This window comes from Candoia aspera, chromosome 1, assembly GCF_035149785.1.
Source record: "Candoia aspera isolate rCanAsp1 chromosome 1, rCanAsp1.hap2, whole genome shotgun sequence".
Lineage (NCBI taxonomy): Eukaryota > Metazoa > Chordata > Lepidosauria > Squamata > Boidae > Candoia > Candoia aspera.
Genome location: NC_086153.1, coordinates 119519241 through 119539194, shown reverse-complemented (window position 1 = coordinate 119539194; position 19954 = coordinate 119519241). Strand labels below are relative to the sequence as shown.

The 19954-nt window shown below is 35.3% G+C and overlaps 1 protein-coding gene across 2 annotated transcripts; it reads right to left on the bottom strand.

The window, feature by feature from the left end:
* Positions 1–612: 612 nt before the first annotated feature.
* LCA5 (lebercilin LCA5) lies at positions 613–19229 on the bottom strand. Of its 2 annotated transcripts, XM_063312770.1 has the most exons (8): positions 19104–19229; positions 10895–11245; positions 9358–9887; positions 7639–7776; positions 5734–5830; positions 5105–5253; positions 4010–4142; positions 613–2216 (listed from the first exon to the last, which is right to left on the bottom strand). In XM_063312770.1, exons 2-8 carry the CDS (start codon positions 11085–11087, stop codon positions 1423–1425), a joined length of 2034 nt encoding a protein of 677 aa, XP_063168840.1. In that variant the 5' UTR covers positions 11088–11245; positions 19104–19229; the 3' UTR covers positions 613–1422. The 2 variants fall into 2 exon arrangements, with proteins under 2 accessions (XP_063168840.1, XP_063168849.1); XM_063312779.1 differs by lacking the exon at positions 19104–19229 and having other exon boundaries at positions 9358–9687; positions 10895–11051.
* Positions 19230–19954: the final 725 nt, after the last annotated feature.

Below are 19954 nucleotides of genomic sequence, written 5' to 3'. Positions count from 1 at the left end.
CTGCCAGTAAACATGACACTTCAACATTGAGATTAACCAACAGTAATGAAAATGGGAACTATGCAGCCTGACGCTGTTGGAAATGGAAAGCTTTACTGTTTTCCTCTTGTAGAACTTCTCAGCTTAGTTCTGTGGTAACCAAGAGCCTTCTCCTTTGTATTTCCATAGCTTTGAACCTCACTCTAGCACGTGAATATTTTCTTGCCTTTAACTACAATTACTTGGGATCTTGTGCCTTGCTTGAGAGATAATCAGCAAATAATAAGGACATGATTATCTCTCTAGATGGACAGGATACAAGCTTTAGATTTAAAGAGTTCTACACATTTGTAGTAATGCATCCAGCATCCTTCTCATTCATTCGTCTTCTGTGTTCAGTATGGAGCATGGAAATGATGTTCCCTAGACTGAGGCAATTGTCTGTAGCCAAAATGAAAAACAAAGCAAAATGAGGAACTAATTATTGGCTTCAGGTCTTTAGGCATAGCTAGCCAATTCCTTTGCTCATCTTTTAAAATATTTTTTCAACTGAATGTTCTATATTGATACAGACATTTGGTGCAGCCCACTAGGAACATTAGCATAATCACCAAAGTTGCATTGCACAAATACTTCACTTTGCCAAATTGATTTCATTCATGTCAGTAATTCACAACCCAGTTATTGTATTGTAGTTTTTAATAGAGCTGGCATGGTACAATTAAAGTGTAGGTTAATTTAATGGGCATACATTTTTTGTTTCTCTATTAAACACTTTTCTCATAAGCTTTCGAACAACAAATTACAACGCTCTCTATATTGTCATCAAGTATTACAGTCAATTTTATTCAGTGACAGAGGCTGATAAACATCTATTAAATTTAAAGCAAACATTTAGGTTTATTATGCAAAACTAGAATATAAACTAATGTTAAAGGGACAATCCAGTCTTTTCTGCATTAATTGTTTTGCCTGCACCCTCAATTTTAAAAACTTGAAGGTTCTCCATAAAGGAAGCACTCTCTACAAGAGATACTTAACAAAATGGTGGTGGAAAGATGCTTTTAAAAAGGAAGGATTCTTGGCTATATCTTTGCATGGGTAAATTCAAAAACACCCCCATTTATTTGGATGTGCTACTGAGGTGTTGATTTGAAGCAACTGATGAAAAATATGTAGAGAACACTATTTTCTTCCAAGTAGAGGGACAAGTGATTCTATTAATAGAATAAAAACAGGAAGATAACCACAGGCAAGTACATCTTGTTTTATCTTTCAATTGTCACCATTTTTGCTTAGGGCACTAAATAAAAAGCTGCATTCTTGATCATTCCCCAAGCTATATAACCTAATGTCAATCACTTCATATTTATAGTATCTGATAAGTATTTAAAACTATAAACATACTAAATATATACTATTTACATATTTTACAGAATAAAATCACTGCAATAATACTTCCTCAATGTCATCTTCTAAACAATCAAATGCCTTAACTGCTGGTCTATTTGCTGTGTGTTGCAGTCGGTGTCTTTGGGGATTAAAGCTCTTTCCTTCACTAAAAAAAAGATCAGTGTCATTTTTAATGTTGACCATGGTACCTTTAGCCTGAAAACCACTGTTTGTACTACTGTCTTGTTGAAAATCATTTCTCTTGGGTGGAGTGATTGTATTGACACTGCTACCAAACAGCTGCTCCATTAAATTAGACTTTCTCTCTTTCTTAGTATCAAGACCTACATTTTCCTTAGTGAGTTCATCTAAGAAGTCAATTTTTTGATTAAGCCAGCTTGGCCTCCCTGACCCTTTCCCAAAGGAAGGTACGTAACTACCAAATATCAAATCATTGCTTGTGCATGTGATGTCTGTAGGTTGCTGTTTTTGGATTTCTTCTTTGGTAGCCATACTAAAGCGGTCAGGTTCTGGTAATCCATTAGACAATTTCTCTGTTGTCTCTGACAATTGGTATAGTCTCTGATTTTTTTCCAGAATATAAGGTACAGCGACAGTATCTGTGGTAAGTTCTTGGGGAGCAGTTTTTATGTTGTTTTGAGTTTCCCTGTCAATTTCATACATCTTAGCAAGAAGAATTTCTTTCTGTCTTTCCTCTTCTGCTCTGTCGTGATTTTGTGTCTCTTTTTCTGAAATAAATATTTTGGTCTCTATCTTTACTTTTTCATTTTCAAGCAAAAGACTGTTTTCTTTTTTCTTTCTGTCTGATTCTTCTTTCTCCCATTCTGTAGGTTAAAATACAACATTTAGATCTACATATTGATTGCATTCACACATGATGCTAAACTATAGTTTAGTATGACATACGTGAGTTGCAGCAAGCCATGGGGATATATTGTCTCTTTTCCTCCAGTAAGGCTGGTAAGAGATTCAGAAGCTTTATGCTTTCCCATAATTGCAATGTATTTTGTCATCTAGGGTAATAAAGTGCTACTAATACTACACAGTTAAAAATTTGTGAACCCTTTTGAACTTCCAAAATTTCTGCATAAATATGACCTAAGTCATGATCTGTTCTCCACACAAATCCTAAAACTAGATGAAGAGAACCCAATTAAACAAATGAGTGAAAACATTATGCTTGTTCATTTGTTCAATGATCCAAAGCTACATCTTTGTGTGTGGCAAAAATATGTGAACATCTAGGATTATCAGTTAATTGGAAGAGAAAATTAATGGTTAAAAATTAATGATTACCTGCAACTGCATAATTCAACATATTATAAATTAGTTATGATTTACAATTACAATATCCTTTTATTACAATAGCCATATTTCTTCCAGGAAAGAGTACCATAACTGTGTGACATAACCATCGTAGTCCTACTCACTGTACTGCCAAATCCACAGGTAGAACTATAAGCAGTAGTTCTCCAGTTGTTCTTGACATATGGGTTGGGTAGTACTGGGGAGAACAAGTGTTTTTTAGGTATTTTGGCCCTGAGCCATTTAGGTCTATGTAGACTACTATCATCACCTTGAATTAAATACTCAAGAGAAGGTAGCAGAATCTAACAACTCCTCATTTCAAAAACAGCTAAGGAAGGCAATCCTGATTAGTACTTGGTTAGGTAGCCACAAGGAAATCCCAGAGCTGTAGGCTTGGTAAGCAAAAAAACAACCACAAGAAGGCAGTGGCAAGCCACTTCCATACTGCTGCCAAGAAAACTACATGGATGTGTCCAGGTAGTTACCACGAAATGTATTTGATTCAAGGGAGTCCTTATCTCTTGCTCAGAGGCCCTCAATGCAGTGCTTACAGATCTACGTCAGTGGTTCTTAAACTGTATGACCCAATTACCTCTTTGGCAGTCTCAAGTAATGTTATTACCTCACAAAAAACAAAGAAAAAACAAAACAGAAAGAGACAGTTTTACACAAGCGTCTTGGTAGTGGTAGTCCCAAATTGGATCTTCAACTCACAAACAAGCAATTACAAATTGCTCCATTATCCCCAGGAAATGTCCAATTACCCCATTGGGGGTAATTACCTCCAGTTTAAGATCCACTGATCTATGTTACAGGATTCCATTTAGTTGCCCCACAACACACACGCACAAATACTTGTCCATCATATTTACTTATTACATCCTAAAAATAAAAGTGATTTCCTTATCATCTGCGAAGAAATAATCATTTCTTAGTTTGGTCTAGTGGTTAAGGTGCTGGGCTAGCACCCAGAAGGCTGTGAGTTCTAGTCCCACCTTAGGCATGAAAGCCGGCTGGGTGACCTTGGGCCAGTCACTCTCTCAGCCCAAACCACCTCACAGGGTTGTTGTTGTAGGGAAAATAGGAGGAGGAAGGAGTATTAGGTATGTTCACCGCCTTGAGTAATTTATAAAAAAAATAAGGTGGGATAAAAATTAAATAAATAAATAGAAAAATTTATATACGCAGTACAGCTGATAATAATTGGGGGAAGTCATATATGTGTGTGCGCGCGTGTGTACATATATATGACTATATATATATATATATATATATATATATCCTGCAAATATTAATATTTCTACTTTACCATCTCTCAGTTTCTTGGCTCTTTCTTCCAATGCCTGGAGTTCTTGTTCATTTTTTAATTTCTCTTCTCTTTCTCTGTTCTGCTCCTGCTTGAAATGCTCTGCTTGTTCTTTCCAGTCTTTAACTATCTGTTCCTAAGAATATAAATGTAGAATGGAAGAATCTTCAAAAACCATTTGGATGAAATTAGACTGTATACTGTCATTTCAGTTAATTAGCAGTAAGTTTCCATTAAGTAAAAATATCAGCAAATTATGATCAAAATACTCTTGGTAGAAAAATGAGATTGTTGGGGCCATTTTTTCATTATATATGGTTCCTCTGGGTAAATCCAGTTTACTATTGACTTAATCCTAGAATTAGATCAGTTCATTTCACCCAAGATCATTTTTAAAATCAGAGTTCAGAGATTCTATTTCAAATACAAGTTTGGTATATTTAAAGGAGAAAATATGGTACTTGGGAGAAAAGCTTATCTAGTGCAGACTGCTTGCCTCCTTATGGAAGATGCTACCACCTGATATTCAGGATCCATTTTACCTCCGCTGCCCTGGCCTCAGTCTATTCCATTCCCTAAGGACTTCCAGTTCTTAAGAAAGGCTTTTCAGGGGTATGAGAAGGACTCCAGTTCAGAGAAGCAGATGAAAGGATGCTGCCTGCTTCCTCTATATGACTTTTAGCTGGATTCAACTCACAGAATTTTCAGATCTTAGATAACTGAAGAAACCTGGGCATTCCTATATTATATCATAAAGAGGCAGAGCCTGAAGTCTCATCCAATCATTTAGCAATTCCCTCTTCTGTTTGTAAAATCCACATGCAACCAACCAATATCCCTGTCTTAGTTTTAGTCAGTTTTAAGCAACTTCAAAAAAGTGTATTCCAAAATGGGATGGTTTAGTAGTTTTTATTATAGTAAGCATTCTTATATTTCTGCTTCCTCCTCTTTAGGAGTCATTTTACTAAAAAGTTCATACTAGCTTGGACTTTCAATTTGCAGTTACCTTCACTTTAAACACAAAGTTTTTCAATGACACAGTAAGAAGCTGGTGGTTATAAAGACGACAGTGAAAGGGAAAACATAGTTTAAACTCACCAGGTGGAGATGCCCATCCTCTTCCTTTTTATCTAGTATTTCATCAGAAATGAAATCCGGTGGCAATGGAAATTCTACTGGTGAAAAGTATCCAGCAGTCTGTACCCCTTTTGTGTTCTGTACTTCTCTTGTAGTATTTTTATCAATACCTGTAATAAATGTAAAATTTGCACCATGTTTTAAATAGTTTTATTTAAATAAACAGTTTCAGAAAGTTGAAGCCTACTGGTTTTATTATTAATACAAATGACTTAAATGCATACCAAAAGAGAGTCCATTAGAACATCTGTAATGGAATATGGAGCTGTAAGATGTTTGGAATGTTTGCTTTGATCTCCACTGACAGCAGTAAATATTTAAAAACCTCTTGTTAAGCCAACTGCTTCACACATAACAATGCCATTATATAATTATTTTTTATTCTTTAATCAAGCTAAGAGTTGGTTTGCTTCAGTTTTCAAATGCAAAACTTATTAAGATCATTTACTTTTCAAATTATTAAACACTGAAAGTTATAGGCAATGGATTCAGAGTCCTAGAAATATAGAAGCATTGATCATTATTGAGTGATACATTCTTTAAAGTAAACCTGCCATTATTTTGTATATAATGGTTAATACAGCGTTTACCTTTTTTTCTTGGTGTTATATCAACATGCTTTTTAGGTGAATGTTTTAACATACGATTAGCATATATATTTTTTGTCTCTAGCTCTCTCTCTCTTTCCTAATAAAAAATAGAAACAAAATTGTCAGAAAACAAAATACTTTTGACATTTTAATTTCCATAATGCCCAGTTAAGATTTTTGAGGATAAACACACAATATTTGTATTTTGATTTTTATAACAAATATGTGTCTTGAAGTTCAGTATGCGAGTAACCAGATGATTGTGAAGTGTTCAATCAAAGTATTCAGCTCAGATGTTTTCTTACTTTGATAAGATGATATAATACACCCTTTCTGCCCAGAAGATAAATTCAAATACTCATGGAGGCAAAATTAAATAACTTCCAGGTGTGGGATGGGATTACATAAGATTATGTGACCAAAAGTGTATCCCATTGTCCAATTGTACAGGCATGAATGATCTGTGAAAGGAAGAGTATACTCTGACCAATCTTGAAATGGGCCATTATCATGTTTTTACAGGGAGATACATTATATATCTACAGCCCAAGGAAGACAATTTTTGAATAACATTAGTCATATTAGGGCTGTAACATGGATATAATGAACCCAAGAATTTAGACAAAACCAGAAGACAATCCAGTATCACAGGGGTTCCCAAACTCCATCATACCCTGACACCCTAAATCAATAAAATGAATTTGTGTGACCTTCCCCACAAATAAAATGTAATGATTTCATGGGAGTCAGGATGGATGGATGGATGGATGGATGGATGGATTCATTCATTCATTCTAATAATTACATTTTGATCTTTATATAAAACAGCAAGAGAACCTTACAACTTTATAAAATACAGGTAGTCCTTGACTTACAACCATTCATTTAACAACTCAAAGTTACAACAGCCCCAGAAAAAGTACTTTACAACCTGTACTTGCATTTACAACCATTGTACCACCCCCGCAGTCACCTGACTGCAATTCGGGCACTTGGCAATCGGCTTGCATTTATGACCGGCTGTAGTGTCCTAAGGTCACATGATTGCAATTTGTGACTTTTGCCTGTTTCTGGCAAAAAACATCCATTGGGGAAATTGAATTTGCTTAACAACCATTGTAAAAATGGTTGTAAAATCAGGTCCGGTCACATGAAGGCTCGACTTACGACAGAAATTCTGGTCCCAAATGTAGTCATAAGTCGAGGACTACCTGTAAGCTTGGATAAAATAAAATTGGGATTTATTTTTGCTTATTTCCAAAATTTAAAGTCATGTTTTTAACAAGAAGGGTGAATTTGCTTACTTTTGCATAATGCCTGAAATCTGGAATTGACTTTGAAGACAGCCACTGTCATTCATTAAAGTTGAATGGTAGGGGAAGTATATTTCCTTGCCTTAAATCAGTTTCTCTTAAAATACTGCAGCTTGCAAAATACTGGTAGGTTATACGTTGCTTTTGGGCTCGCTCACAACAGAGCCACACTGAAATAACAACCACAATCTTTGCCCTTCCTCCCTTCCCCTCTGTTTTAATTCCATCTGCAGAGCGGACATCAGGTCAGTCAGGACTTTATATAGAAGTCTTGTACCCTTCAAGCATGCCTATTCCTCCTTTCAAAGGCAAAAAGTGGTGTCTCAAAAAAACAAAAGTATTTGGGCTTCATACAGGATTCTGAACCTTCACATACTTTTGCATTGAATTGGTAAGCCTGCATGGGAAGAAGCGCAAGGAATAGACTCTCCGGAAACCCACTGCAACCCATATTCTGAGAAATGCTGTTATATCAAAAACTATAGTTCAGTTTTCCATTAATAGTTTTATTCAAGTGTGAGAGCTATGAAGTTTATCTGAATTAGAAGATAAGTTGTAAAGATGTTCTATGCTAGAAAATGTCAATTTTTACCTTTAATTTTTGTTTTAACCGTTGGACTTCCTCTTGGATAATCTTATTTTCTTCTTGGGCTTCATACAATTTCTTTTTCTCAGAATGCAGTTGTCTCTGGAAACTACTATTGCTAAGATCAAGCTTCTTCTCAAAATCCTACAATTCAGTATAATAGTAAAATGATCATGTTTTCAGTAAAAAGATTTTTTAAGGGACAAAACCGAGGAACTCTTTGTATTCAAATACTTTTCCAAAATGAAATGTTTCATTTCATTTCATGGCCCGTCTCAGCCCTATCCCCTTAAAATATTAAAATTTATTAAGAATTTCACTAGATTTCTCTTTCTTTGTTGATGTCAGTGGTTGGATACAATATGTGATGAGTCAGAAGCTGACTATCTTGTTCTTCTCAGCCAAAGTCTGATGAACTGAAAGGAGATGTAAAGATGCATAAACTCATCAATATACCTGATAGAAGGTCTGAACTTCAACCACTCAAGAGGCCGCAAAACAGAACAAAATAAAGTGCCTCCAGTTTATCGTAGGGTTTGAATAGATTTGCATGGTTTACTCTACCTGGACAAATGCTGCAATTACAAAGGCAAAAAAAATCCATCGGCCCTCTTTTCCAGTTCTGTATTACTGAATGCTAACTTATTTTCACAGAGAATAAATTTCCCCTGACCTTGCATTGCATTTTAGAGAGACAGCATATGGTCATATGTATGACCTTAGAGAAGAGGTAACTTGATGACAGGTTCTGGATCCTATATTAGAAATACAGTACTAAAAATTAATCAATACGCAGTCAAGGAATTATACTGTAAGTATAGATTTTCTTAAGAGGGAGGCTAGAAGTAGGTGGAGGCTTCTATTTCACCAATATTCATGTTATTCTGTTTTCTTTCTTTTTTCATTCATTTAGACATTTATGCTACCATGTTCAACTCATGGTAGATGGTAAATAATAAGTCAAACAAAATTAAACAAAATTTTAACAATAGAACAAAAACAAATTACAAGCATACTACCATAAACATAACCATAAAACTGCTTTATAAACACCTGCAAATAGAGTGACAGCGTATCCTTAGAGATTTTATCCCTTTGAGTTTGATGATGAATGAAGGGCCCTTAAGTAATGGAGGGATCTACTAAGAGAAGATTGGTGAGAATAGTCCCCAATTACCTGTCTCTCCAAATCACCTCTATATAATTCCAGAAAATTCCTATCCTCCAGAACAGGTTTTCTCAGAACATGGGGAAGCTGGTGAAAACTACTTCACCCCTTTTTATTAGCGGGTACACAAAGCAGCCTTTCTATTAACTCAGCCCCTCCTACTACAACCTTAAGAATCCAATTAAGGGTTCTAACGAATTAGCAGTATGTCAAAAGAAAAGATGAATTTAAAATTTCTTTTTTAAGGTGAAATTTTGTACCTGCTTGTTTAGAAGTAAGTCCCACTATTTACTGACTAGGATTTTGTATCTGTGACAAACAAACAAATCTTTATTACAGTCAAAGACCAGCATAAATATACCTGTAAATTATGACACTGTTAGTAAATAACATAGGTCAAATTCAAAGAAATCACAAGACTAGGTTGGCCTGTTACAGATCTATTTTGTTTTTTCCTATGTGTAAGAGGCCAGTAAGTGTGTAAATATGGCATGTACCCATAGAACGTATACAATAAAACTTATCTTTAGAAATGCTTTTTTAAAAATGCCTCTCACCTTAATTCTCTTCTCGCTATCATCCAATCTATTTTCTGCAAGTGCCAGCTTCTTAGCCAGCTCTTCACGTTCAGGGAGATGCTTATCTTCTGCAAGTTTTTTCAGTTTTTGCAAACTACCTTTAGCCTTGAATAGCTCTTCCTCTGAAGCCCTGAGTTTCTTCTCAGTTGTTTGTTCTCTTTCTTGTGATTTTCTTAAGCGCTCCCTTAGTATTCTCATCTCATCATTATGCCGTGCCAGAAGTTGAGAGATTTCGTTTTCTGTGTCTTCAAACTTATGGAGGGCTTTCTCATGTCTGTACTGAAGCTGCTTTAGTGCCTTATTTTCTTTCTGCAACTCATCAAGTTTGACATGCAGCCCAGTCAGTTCATTACGAAGCTCGTTAATTTTCAGCAGCCTAGCAGAAAGCACTCTTTTTGTAACAAGACTAATATCTTTGGCAGGAGACTCCCTGTTGAGGCTCTGGGAGTAAAAACCCCAGCGGTTTCCTCTCTTGCTGGGTGCATATTTAGAGGAAAATTGCTTTGTGGCTGCAAAGAAATATAACGAGGTTAATGTTACAATGAAAATCAGTGAAATCATACCAGGACTGAATTTCTCATATACAATTCCTCATAGCTTGCAAACATATTAACAATCTCTCAAATATTCACTTTGAAATCAGCAAATATTAACTCTTGCACCACTTATTTTTTTAATCCTGCTTTCCTAGAAGCCTAAACAGTCTTTTTAGAAGAAGATACCAGTCTAACAGAGTTCAGCAATTGGGCACAGTAAAGGAGAACACTGAATCCTTCAAATCTATTGTAAATCTTAAAAAAAGTCATGGGTTAGGGTAAGAAGAGAGAAAGGCAACGAAGTTGGACAAAGGTAAACAAGGAGGAACTAAAAATAGATAAGTAAAGCATCTAAAGTGAAACTAAAAAGAAACTAGTGCCATATCTGGTCTGCAAAAATCTGAACAATTATTCAATGGCAGTACGTCTAGTGTCAACTGAGGTTTTGCAACCCAAATACTATTGTTAACACCTTGTCACTAACCAAATATTCATTCTGTAATTAAAAACAGAGGAACAGCTTTGTCAACCATTTTAAAGAGAAGCAGATTATATCCTGTACTGTCTGTTCATGCAATAGTATTGCTAAATAAATGTTTAATTGGTCATGATCAGTTGATCTGAGTGAGAAGAGATGCAATACCCACTCTCTCTGCTTTCGTGCATCTAAGATACTAGACTATCAGGTAAAAGAAAGGGGACATTTATACTGGACTAAATTCAATTAATACATATACTTACAAGAACAAAAGTATGGTTCCAATTTAGTTACAAGGAAAAAGCAAAGCCAGTGCACTTCCTGCTCAAATAAATTGTACTTTTTATTTTTAAGTATGAGCTAAATGTTAATCTGTATTACAAATGTCAGTTCAGCTATACCATATTTCAAAGGAAATAATCTTATTCTCATATAATTCATTTAACACTGTGAGATAGACAGACAGACAGACAAAATAAATTGTGTTTTATTGACTACTTACCATGATAATCTGCATGGCTTTTCAAGTTCTGTATTTTATTACTTCTGTTTACAGTATGTATAGACTGAGTGCTGATGGTTGGTGAGTGATCAGAGGCATGAGATGAATCATCAGAGTAATATGAATTACTGCTTTTATCACTGTCTGATTTTCTGCTGTGCCCAGAATCCAGACTCCTTCCTCTTTCTTCCATTACAAAAAACAAAATGCTGCAGACTTTTCCTCAAATAGTCATTTTCCAGATAAAGGCTCATACACAGTCACTACTGGCTTCTTGTCAATTCATTACCTAAGTTTAGAAGAGCTGCTGACTTCACTTTGTCAATCAATATTTCTCATGTATGTTTTTATCTGAATTCAGAGAGGAAAATGGAAGCTGATTATAATAACTATTTTAAAATGTATGATAGTAGCTAATAATTCCTTCATTTAATGTTTAATTGAGTCTTATTTATGTACATTTGTGAAATGAAATTCTGGAGATTAGAGTTTGTTAATTACAAACTGATGGTAAATATGTACCATTTTATCAACACTGGTAATACAACAGAAGAATTTCCTCAAAGAAAAATATTAAAAATCATATGCAGAAGGGCAGCACATCACTTGAAAATACTTTAATAAATAATTCCAAAGAAATTGATATATGAATAAATCTTGAATATGAGTACATTCATAATTTTATCAATTATTAATTTATAAATACATGAAAGTCCTTTGATTTGAAAACAGCCAAACATTTTTAAAGTTAAGCAAATATTCATCTTAAATAGTCTCAACTAGCTGTTTCGTTCAGTATTTTTTAAGCATTACAGTAAAGACCAATCAATCAATCAATCAATCTAGTCTTATTAGATCAGACCAAAATGAATCCAGACCAAGCATTCTCTTTCCCATAATGACTAATCACAGGACATGGTGCTGCTGCTGTATCCTTCATGTTCCCAGTGATTCTAGTTTCTATACCATCTAAAACAGAGAAGCTTCACAGTTTTTATTATTGCTAATTTGTTCTCCCAAAATCTGCTTACTCAAAACCTTTAAAAATAAATCTAATTCTGAACAGAACTATTTTTTATAGTAGTGAATGGTATAAAATACATCATACAAACTTTAAAAATTTTGCTAAACACTGCTACTCAATGGAGAAAATACTGAGCTAGATGAACCAATATTTTAATTTGCTATATGACAACATATAGTTGTTCATGTCCTTTCATTCTAGCATGAGAGACTCTCCATATTGTTCAGCATATGGAAGTTTGCCACATTATATTATAGTCCCTGAAACTAAATGTCTCAGAGGCTTTAAAGTGTCCACCTATGAAATTTCAGTTGGATGTAGTTCCTCACTCCTTTGTCACTTACTCTAAATAGCCTTTTTCATTTCTTTAGTACAATGTGGACCAATTTTCTCTCTTTAAATGAATGGATGTGCATCTTCTCAGTTTAATGTTCCCTCCAAGCCAGATGTAAATTTAACCATAAATTATGAAATTGGAGTCACCTTTATAGACTCCAACATTTTGGCTACAATTCAGATCTCATTTAATCTAAAACTGCTTCAATAAATTCCCACTGATGTCTTTTGGAACAATTCCTGCCGGTGGCATGATTATTTCAGCCTCAGTGTTCATTTGACAAAATAAGTAAATGGAAAGTTGTTATTAAAGAGAAATTGTGTAGAAACTGGACTGTCTTCCACAGTAAGTACATTGTACAGAGCTGAAAAATAAAGATCTGATTTTTACACATCAATATACGTTGCAATGGAAATAAATGTTTTCAAATTAAGGAGTTCATAGTAATTTGGAGTAATCACACACTGATACATATGTATATGCCTCATTGCAGATTATATCTATGAGGAAAATTTTGATAATTAATTAAACTCAATTTACAAATGCAGCTTAAGAAAAATTGCAGAGATCTAGTAAGTATCTCTAAGCAAAGTTGTATGTGGGAAGGTATTTTTTTCCATATTTAAAAACTATCAGAAATGTTTTAACATTACTGTTGTAATTCTAGGCCAATTTTTTTTCTGACAAGTTCCACTGAATTTAGTGGGATGTACTTTTGATAGTAGCAACATAAAGCAGCAACCATAAAACAAAAATCCGTAAGTTACCTGTAACTGAGGAAAGCTTTCCGAAATATAGTAATGCAAATGCTCTCATACAGAGAAAAGTTTTACAAGTATAATGTTATCCCATCTACATTTTCTTATTAATTTTGTTTTGAACGATGTTGGATGTGTTTTCATAAAAGAGATTTTTAGCATTAACATTTCCCAGTAGAATGACATCTCAGGGTGAAAGCATCATGTTATGGAATACAACATTAAATGTAATTAGTTGTACTAAAGATGCCCTCAACTTGAGCTTGATTCCTAGGGACTAGAGCCATACAGTTTTCTGGGCAGTGTTATAGAAATCGTTTGCCATTATGTTCTTCTAGAATTTTTTCAATTTTCCAATTTAGCATACAGCCCTAGACTTGATAGGTAGTTTCTCATCCAATTACTTGCCAGGGCTGATCCTGCTTAGCTTCTGAGATCAGCAAGGGTTGGCTAGGTGGGTAGGTGCTGCCACCTGCTGAGGCAACTAGTTATAGGCAGAAAATAAGTAATACTTATTTGGGGGAAAGTCCCTAAATATGTGTAAACTCAGCAATCAAAAGTGAATTCTATTTCAACCAGACATATCCTGCTACTCTGCATGTTTTGGTGGGATTCAAGAAAAACAATGTGACCAAGGTATTAAATTATTTTACAAGTTATTTTGTCATTTTTTTAAAAAAACAAAGACTTTTTATATTCCACTGAGAAATACTTAAACAATAAGCATATATTTAGGAAGGTATGATTTTCTAATTTAATATTATTCCCTTCATGTTATACTAGCAAAGTGAAATTTACTAAGAAAACGCTGATAAATGTAATATCAAGATGAATCTCAAATGAAGCTTCTAGTACTTTTAAAAAAAGTACTAGTAGTAGCCTGACCACTATTAGTCAAAATATCCTTCTAGAATTACTGTCTTGCTACAGTTTTGCAAAATAGTCAAAGTTACAAGATAGTAAATATTTAAGAGCACAGCAGCACAGCCTTAGAAGAACCATATGAGCCTGCCTTCAGCAATAGTTTCTTGCTGGCTCTGCATATATCCACTTAGACACCCAAATAAAATAGTTTGCATTCGTTTTGCTGATAGGGAGCTAAGCGTAAATATTACCTTAGAATCTCATAGGAAATAACTCTTTTAGGAAAGGAAGGGAAGCAGATGTGCTGGTATCAGTATCACATGCACACTGATATTAAAAGTGAAGTTCTGAAACACTTGCAAGGGGAACTCTGGGAAGGAGAAGCTGGGAAATTAAGGGGATGGCTGGCCGCTACAAAGGCCACAACGGACTTCGGGCAGCTTTAATGACTGTTGAAAATGTGCTGCTGGTTTCAGTTCCAAAAAAGGGTGGCTTTTGGTCCTAAAATAGATTAGGCAGGTTTTGTACTGCTGAAGGCTTGTTAATGCATGTATGATCCACAGTCCACAAAGCGTTTGAGGGCACAATCTGGGGAAAGAGTGCTGAAGGAGAAGAGGACTGGTATGGGATATAATAGACTCATGACAAAGGACCTTCAGTGTGGTTGAAGATGATGGAAAGAAGATGAAAGGTTTTACTGCAAAAGGATCACTAGTTGGATGAAGGCCAGCTGACCCTTCATCTGACTGACAGAGAGAGAGAGAGAGAGAGAGCAAAGATTGCAATACTTGTAGGTGCTTTTTCAACTCTTGAATCAGGAAGAAAAAGTAGGAGTAGAAGTAGTATTACAATAGGGCACATATATATTAAGCTTGTATCATAAAATGCACATAATTACATGCTTAGAGTTGGCCAGAGCTGAAAGTTGGAGTTCAGGGGGAAAAAACAATCTCACTTTTACTTTTGAAATACTGTCTTATCTAAAGGGGATGGAGAAACTATTGATAGTAGTATGCAGAGAAATTTAAATGAGTATAAAGTTTGTAGTTGCAAATCTTGATAAAGAACTGAAACTACTTTTGCTTTCATCAGTAGTTTGAATAATAAGGAAAACTGAAATATTGTTTTTCACTGTCTCTTTTCAATCAATCCTTTGAACCCTTAGATATACCCCATAACCCAAACCATATTAAATATTCAAATTACTGTGGCACTAGAGTCTGATCTATTTATCTAAATTCTCAAATAGTGTAAGAACTACCAAGAATCATTTTTATTGACTAAATAATTTTTTACATTTCACAGATTAAGAACAACTTACTATGTGAAATCAAACATAGTCTGCCAGGCTTTGCCCAGTTTGATACTCTGCCGACTTTTAAAGTAATTTCATCAGCCTAAAGAAATACTGTTAGTTTTAGAGGCTGATGAGTTGCTTTGAAATTTGTGCTACTTTAGCATGTATAACTTTGACAATTAAAGATCTTCTTGGTCCATTGCCTTTAACTATCATGAAACCCACCCAGAGTCCCTCTAGTGAGAGGAGATGGGCGGTGAAAAATTTGATAAATAAACAAATAAACAAACAAACACTTTCATTTAATTATCATTTTAATTTCAACACACACACATATTAACTCCTCAAAGTTTTTTGAGGATTTAATTATTTAATTATAAAATATTTCCTTGAGTACTATGAGAACATACTGTATATACTTGTGAATAAGCCAAGAATCTTAGGTGCTAAAATACACCCAAAAAATTGGGTTTGGCTTATCCGCAGATGGGCTTATCTGTGAGTATATACAATATTACTTTTTTAAAGTACCCATGTGTCCCCTATATACTTGTGAATAAGCCCATGATAAGCTGACCCTCAAATTTTTAACCAAAATACCATGAAAAATGAATAACCCATTTTCACAAGCCAATTGTGAAAGTTAAAACATAAAAATTTTGATAGCTTATCTGCAGGTGGTGCATTTTTCATGGTATTTCAGTTAAAAATTTGAGGGTTGGCTTATCTGCAGACAGGCTTGTATGTAAGTATATATGTTAGTTTAAAATTCAAATAGATTTTGGCTAGATGGGGAAGCTAGTAAAACACCCAGAAGAAGAAAATGGCAAATCACTTTGTATGGAAAGCTGCCATACAGTCATCAGTTGAGTTTGACCTGATGAAATCTTTAGTGCCTAGACTGAAATTAAGTTTATACCAGCTACAACAGCATAGTAGAATTTAAAGTCATGAAAACCTATTTCTAGCCTTTCAGAATCAGTATATCATTTTTCCCCCATGGGTTTTATTTCCAGTGATGTTCACAGCAATATAGAACATGATATACTTCAGTGTTTGTTTCTTCAGGAACTTGAATAATAGAATGTAAGAAGGGACTAAAAGAGACATGCAGCTTCACTTGCTTACTTTGATGCAATTTTCCTCCTACCTTACAATTCTGGCTGTAACACCAAATTCTCAGACTTCAATTCAAGTACAAACTTGATTAAATTCAATGCAATTTCAGCTTGATTCAACAGCTTGTGTACTGGACAGATAGTACAACAATGGATCAGTTCTCACAGTGCAGTGTAGAATTATTTTGCTCTCTCTAATGCTGATCTAATGACTTTGAGAGTATATGACTATCATATGTAGAAAAAAGGTTTGAGATTTACCTTGAATTATAACTTGAAAGAGAATTTTTACAAAATGATGTACCACTGATATTTAACACCTGATAAGTTGTCAAAAATGTACAATGGGGTATCAAATGTTTGTTGGAAATGCTTACAGGGTGAAGGAACTTTTTTATCATTTATGGTAGACTTATGGAAAAACTAAGAAATTTTGGAATCAAACATGTACTATTATTCAAAAGATTCTCAAAGTGGATACACAAATGAAACCGGAGCTGTTTCTCTTTGGTTTGATGGGTCAACAGTTTGAGAAGTAGCATGGGACTCTGTTCTTACGTATGCTAACAGCAGCAAGACTTTTATATGCTCAAAGATGGAAGGATTCACAATTCCTTCAATGGATGATTGGATGATTAAGTTAATGGAACTGGTGCAAATGGCTAAACTGACAGCACTGATAATAGAAAATACCGTGACTGGATTTGTTTCTGCTTGGAAGTTGCTTTTGGACTATTTGCTTGTAAACGAAAAAAATGAAGTTTTGATTTTGGGTTTTGATGATTAAACTGTTTGATTTTAGAGAAATAATATTACAAAATGTTTGACTTATAGTAAGAGATTAACTTTTTATAATATGCTTTTATATCTGTGTTGAAGAAGGTTGGAAGTGTCCTGTGTTTTATGTTTTCTATCTATTCTTGCACTGCTTTAGGGTTTTTTTTGTTTTAGTCTTGTTCTGTACTCTATATTTTGTATTTTAATTATAATTGGAAAAATTAATAAAGCTTTAAATATAAGAACAAAGTATATGACTATCACAACAAAAGCAACAACATTCATTTTTGTTATTCATATGCATACCTATCCATGAAGGAAAGAAAAAAAACCAAGTAAATGATTACCAACTTAGAAAGTACATTTGTTCCTTTTAAGATGTTACTTCTTTATTGTCTAGTACTACAGGAAGGACTGAGTGATAACACTCAACATTTTTTTAGATTTATAATGCATAAATATAGCAAGAAAAGATGGAACACCTTTCAGAAATAGTCATATTTATGATATTTTTACTTAAATTTATTTGATATTAACCTTGGAAAGTGATTTTAAAAATATCAGTATCCCAACATTCTTATTTTAAGTCCAAAATAAAAAGCAATCACCTAAATAAATAAGGATAAAAGCAAATTTCATTCAGTCCAGGATTTCCACAATGTTGCAATCTCAAAGGAATACTTTGGGGACATTTTACCCCATGAGATAAAATAATGAAAACAAGGTGCATTTTCCTTTTCATCTTAATGTAAAACATTAGTACTTTATACTAAATATTCTGGAATAATTCAAATAATTCATGTTTATTCAGAAGGAAGTCCCAGTGCTCAGTGAAGTTTATTTCCTAGCAAGTCTCTTTACAATGATAGCATTTATATGATAAATGTACATATCTTAATGATTATGTATCCAACTTCCCATCACCAACAATTTTTAAATATAGTTACACTAATCAAGTGACCAGCCATCAAGAAAGAAAAGACTTGTGCCAGTAAAAACATACAGCTGCTAGGAATTGTGGAGTATTCACTTGAGTGTACCTAGCCAACCTGAAACACCTAGTAAAAAAATGGAAAAATATCACACCAATAACTCAATTTTCCCTATATTATAGAGGATGACATACAGCATGCATTCTCTCATCAACCAATTTTGAAATATTACAGGAAGAACAAAATACCATCAAGTGATTATGAAAAAAATGTCTTCAGAAGATGTTTTTGTTCTCATATTAACTTTCCATGGGGATCACTCTGCTTTTCAAAAACCTCAGCAAAACAGTTACGTCTTGAGGCTTTTGAAGTACTAATATACTTTGGCTGCAAATCCTGGTCTCACTAACCTCCACTGAACACAGTGAGATTTGGCTGTGAGTAAGCACACCTAGGATTGTGTTACTTTGCATATATTTCAGGTTCTTGAGCCTTTAATTATCGTGTGTATATGTAAACATAGAGTTATACTGTAAAGGGGAAAATGTGAACAGTGGCTATGACATGCAAGAAATTCTGCTTATGACATTTCTACACAAACTTCAGTTGTATGCAACAAGTAACATTGTTTGGTTTTTTGGGTTTTTTAAAGATTTCTATCCCACTTTTCCTCCAAGGTGACATACTTGATATGCCTTCCTCCATTTTTTCTCCACAACAACCCTCCGAGGTAGGTTCGGCTGGGAGAGAATGACCGTCCCACCCACTGAGCTGAGGGGGGACTTCAGTCAACAAAATACACAAGTCAACTGGATTGGGGAGGCAACTGACACTTTGAAGTGCCAGCCAGACACGTCCTCCTATCTACCACTAGCACCCCAATAAAGCTGCCTGGCTTTACGGAGCCACCAGTAGCGTTACAGCGTGTGAAACGAAAAAACACCTTTAACAAAACGGGGGGTCAAAGGGATCATTTCCAAACCTGGAGCAGAGCGTAACAGCGAGGCAAAGAGACAACGCGACCGGCCGAGCAGCCTCGCCTTGTAAAGCCCGCCCGCCGTCCCGGGTTCCCGCCTTCCTCCCATCCAGCCCCTTCCCCTACCTGACTCCGGGGGCTCTACGTCCCCACTGACGGAGCCGGACGGTTGCCGGGGCTGCCTTAAAGGCGCCGTAGCGTCACCGAAGTCCCAGAATATGTACAGCAGATTCCAAGGTAACGCGGGTGAAGAGGAAAGCAAAGGGGCGGGGATAAGAGGGAAGAGGGGGAGGAGGCTCTCTAAATCTGTCCTATTGGCCGCCTGCTTTGCCAAAAATCCTTACCGGAAAAGCCAATCCCCAAGTCTGATTAGACCGGAAAGGGCGGGGAAGAGAGGGGAAGAGCCGCTTTCTTTCCATTGGGTAGAGGCTGTGCAGGGAAGTTGGCCTATTGGTTCCTGTACCGGAAGATTCCGAGAGCATGGGAAGTCCTCTGGACCCGATGAAGCGCGCGGGCGTTCTCTTCTAGCTCAGTCAGAAGGGAAAGTTGCCAGCCTACGGAGGTGTAAGTCTAGCCCTGTTTGCACTGCAGTTATCTCGTGGGTTTTCGGTTCAAAATCCGTAACACTGAAGCACGACTAGCACCACTTTTTTTCACAAGCTCTTCAAATGTGCTTTTCCTTAGCAAGCTTAGAAAATAAGGTATATTTGATCAATACTTATCTGCGGAGATAAATGTTAATTAACAACTTCCTTCTAAGACGTTGTACTCAAAGGAATGACACCAAAGAGCCATAAATTTAAATCGCAGTGAAAGCTCGATTTACTGGACATCAGTGCAATGAATTTGGCATGCAATAGTTCGGTTTTCTGGACCAATTAGTGTCATTTACAAATTACATAATGATATCCTTATGCAAATGACACAAATCACTGCAGTGCTGTACTTTCATATTTAAGGGATCTTTGTGAATAATG

What these genes read in the sequence shown, in the direction of transcription:
- LCA5 (XM_063312770.1), bottom strand. Translation starts at nt 11,087, where the DNA reads ATGGAAGAAAGAGGAAGGAGTCTGGATTCTGGGCACAGCAGAAAATCA. An exon ending in AGGATGGGCATCTCCACCTG is followed by an intron (nt 4,143 to 5,104) that starts GTGAGTTTAAAC and finishes TTATATTCTTAG; the next exon opens with GAACAGATAGTTAAAGACTG. An exon ending in AGCCAAGAAACTGAGAGATG is followed by an intron (nt 2,217 to 4,009) that starts GTAAAGTAGAAA and finishes TTTAACCTACAG; the next exon opens with AATGGGAGAAAGAAGAATCA.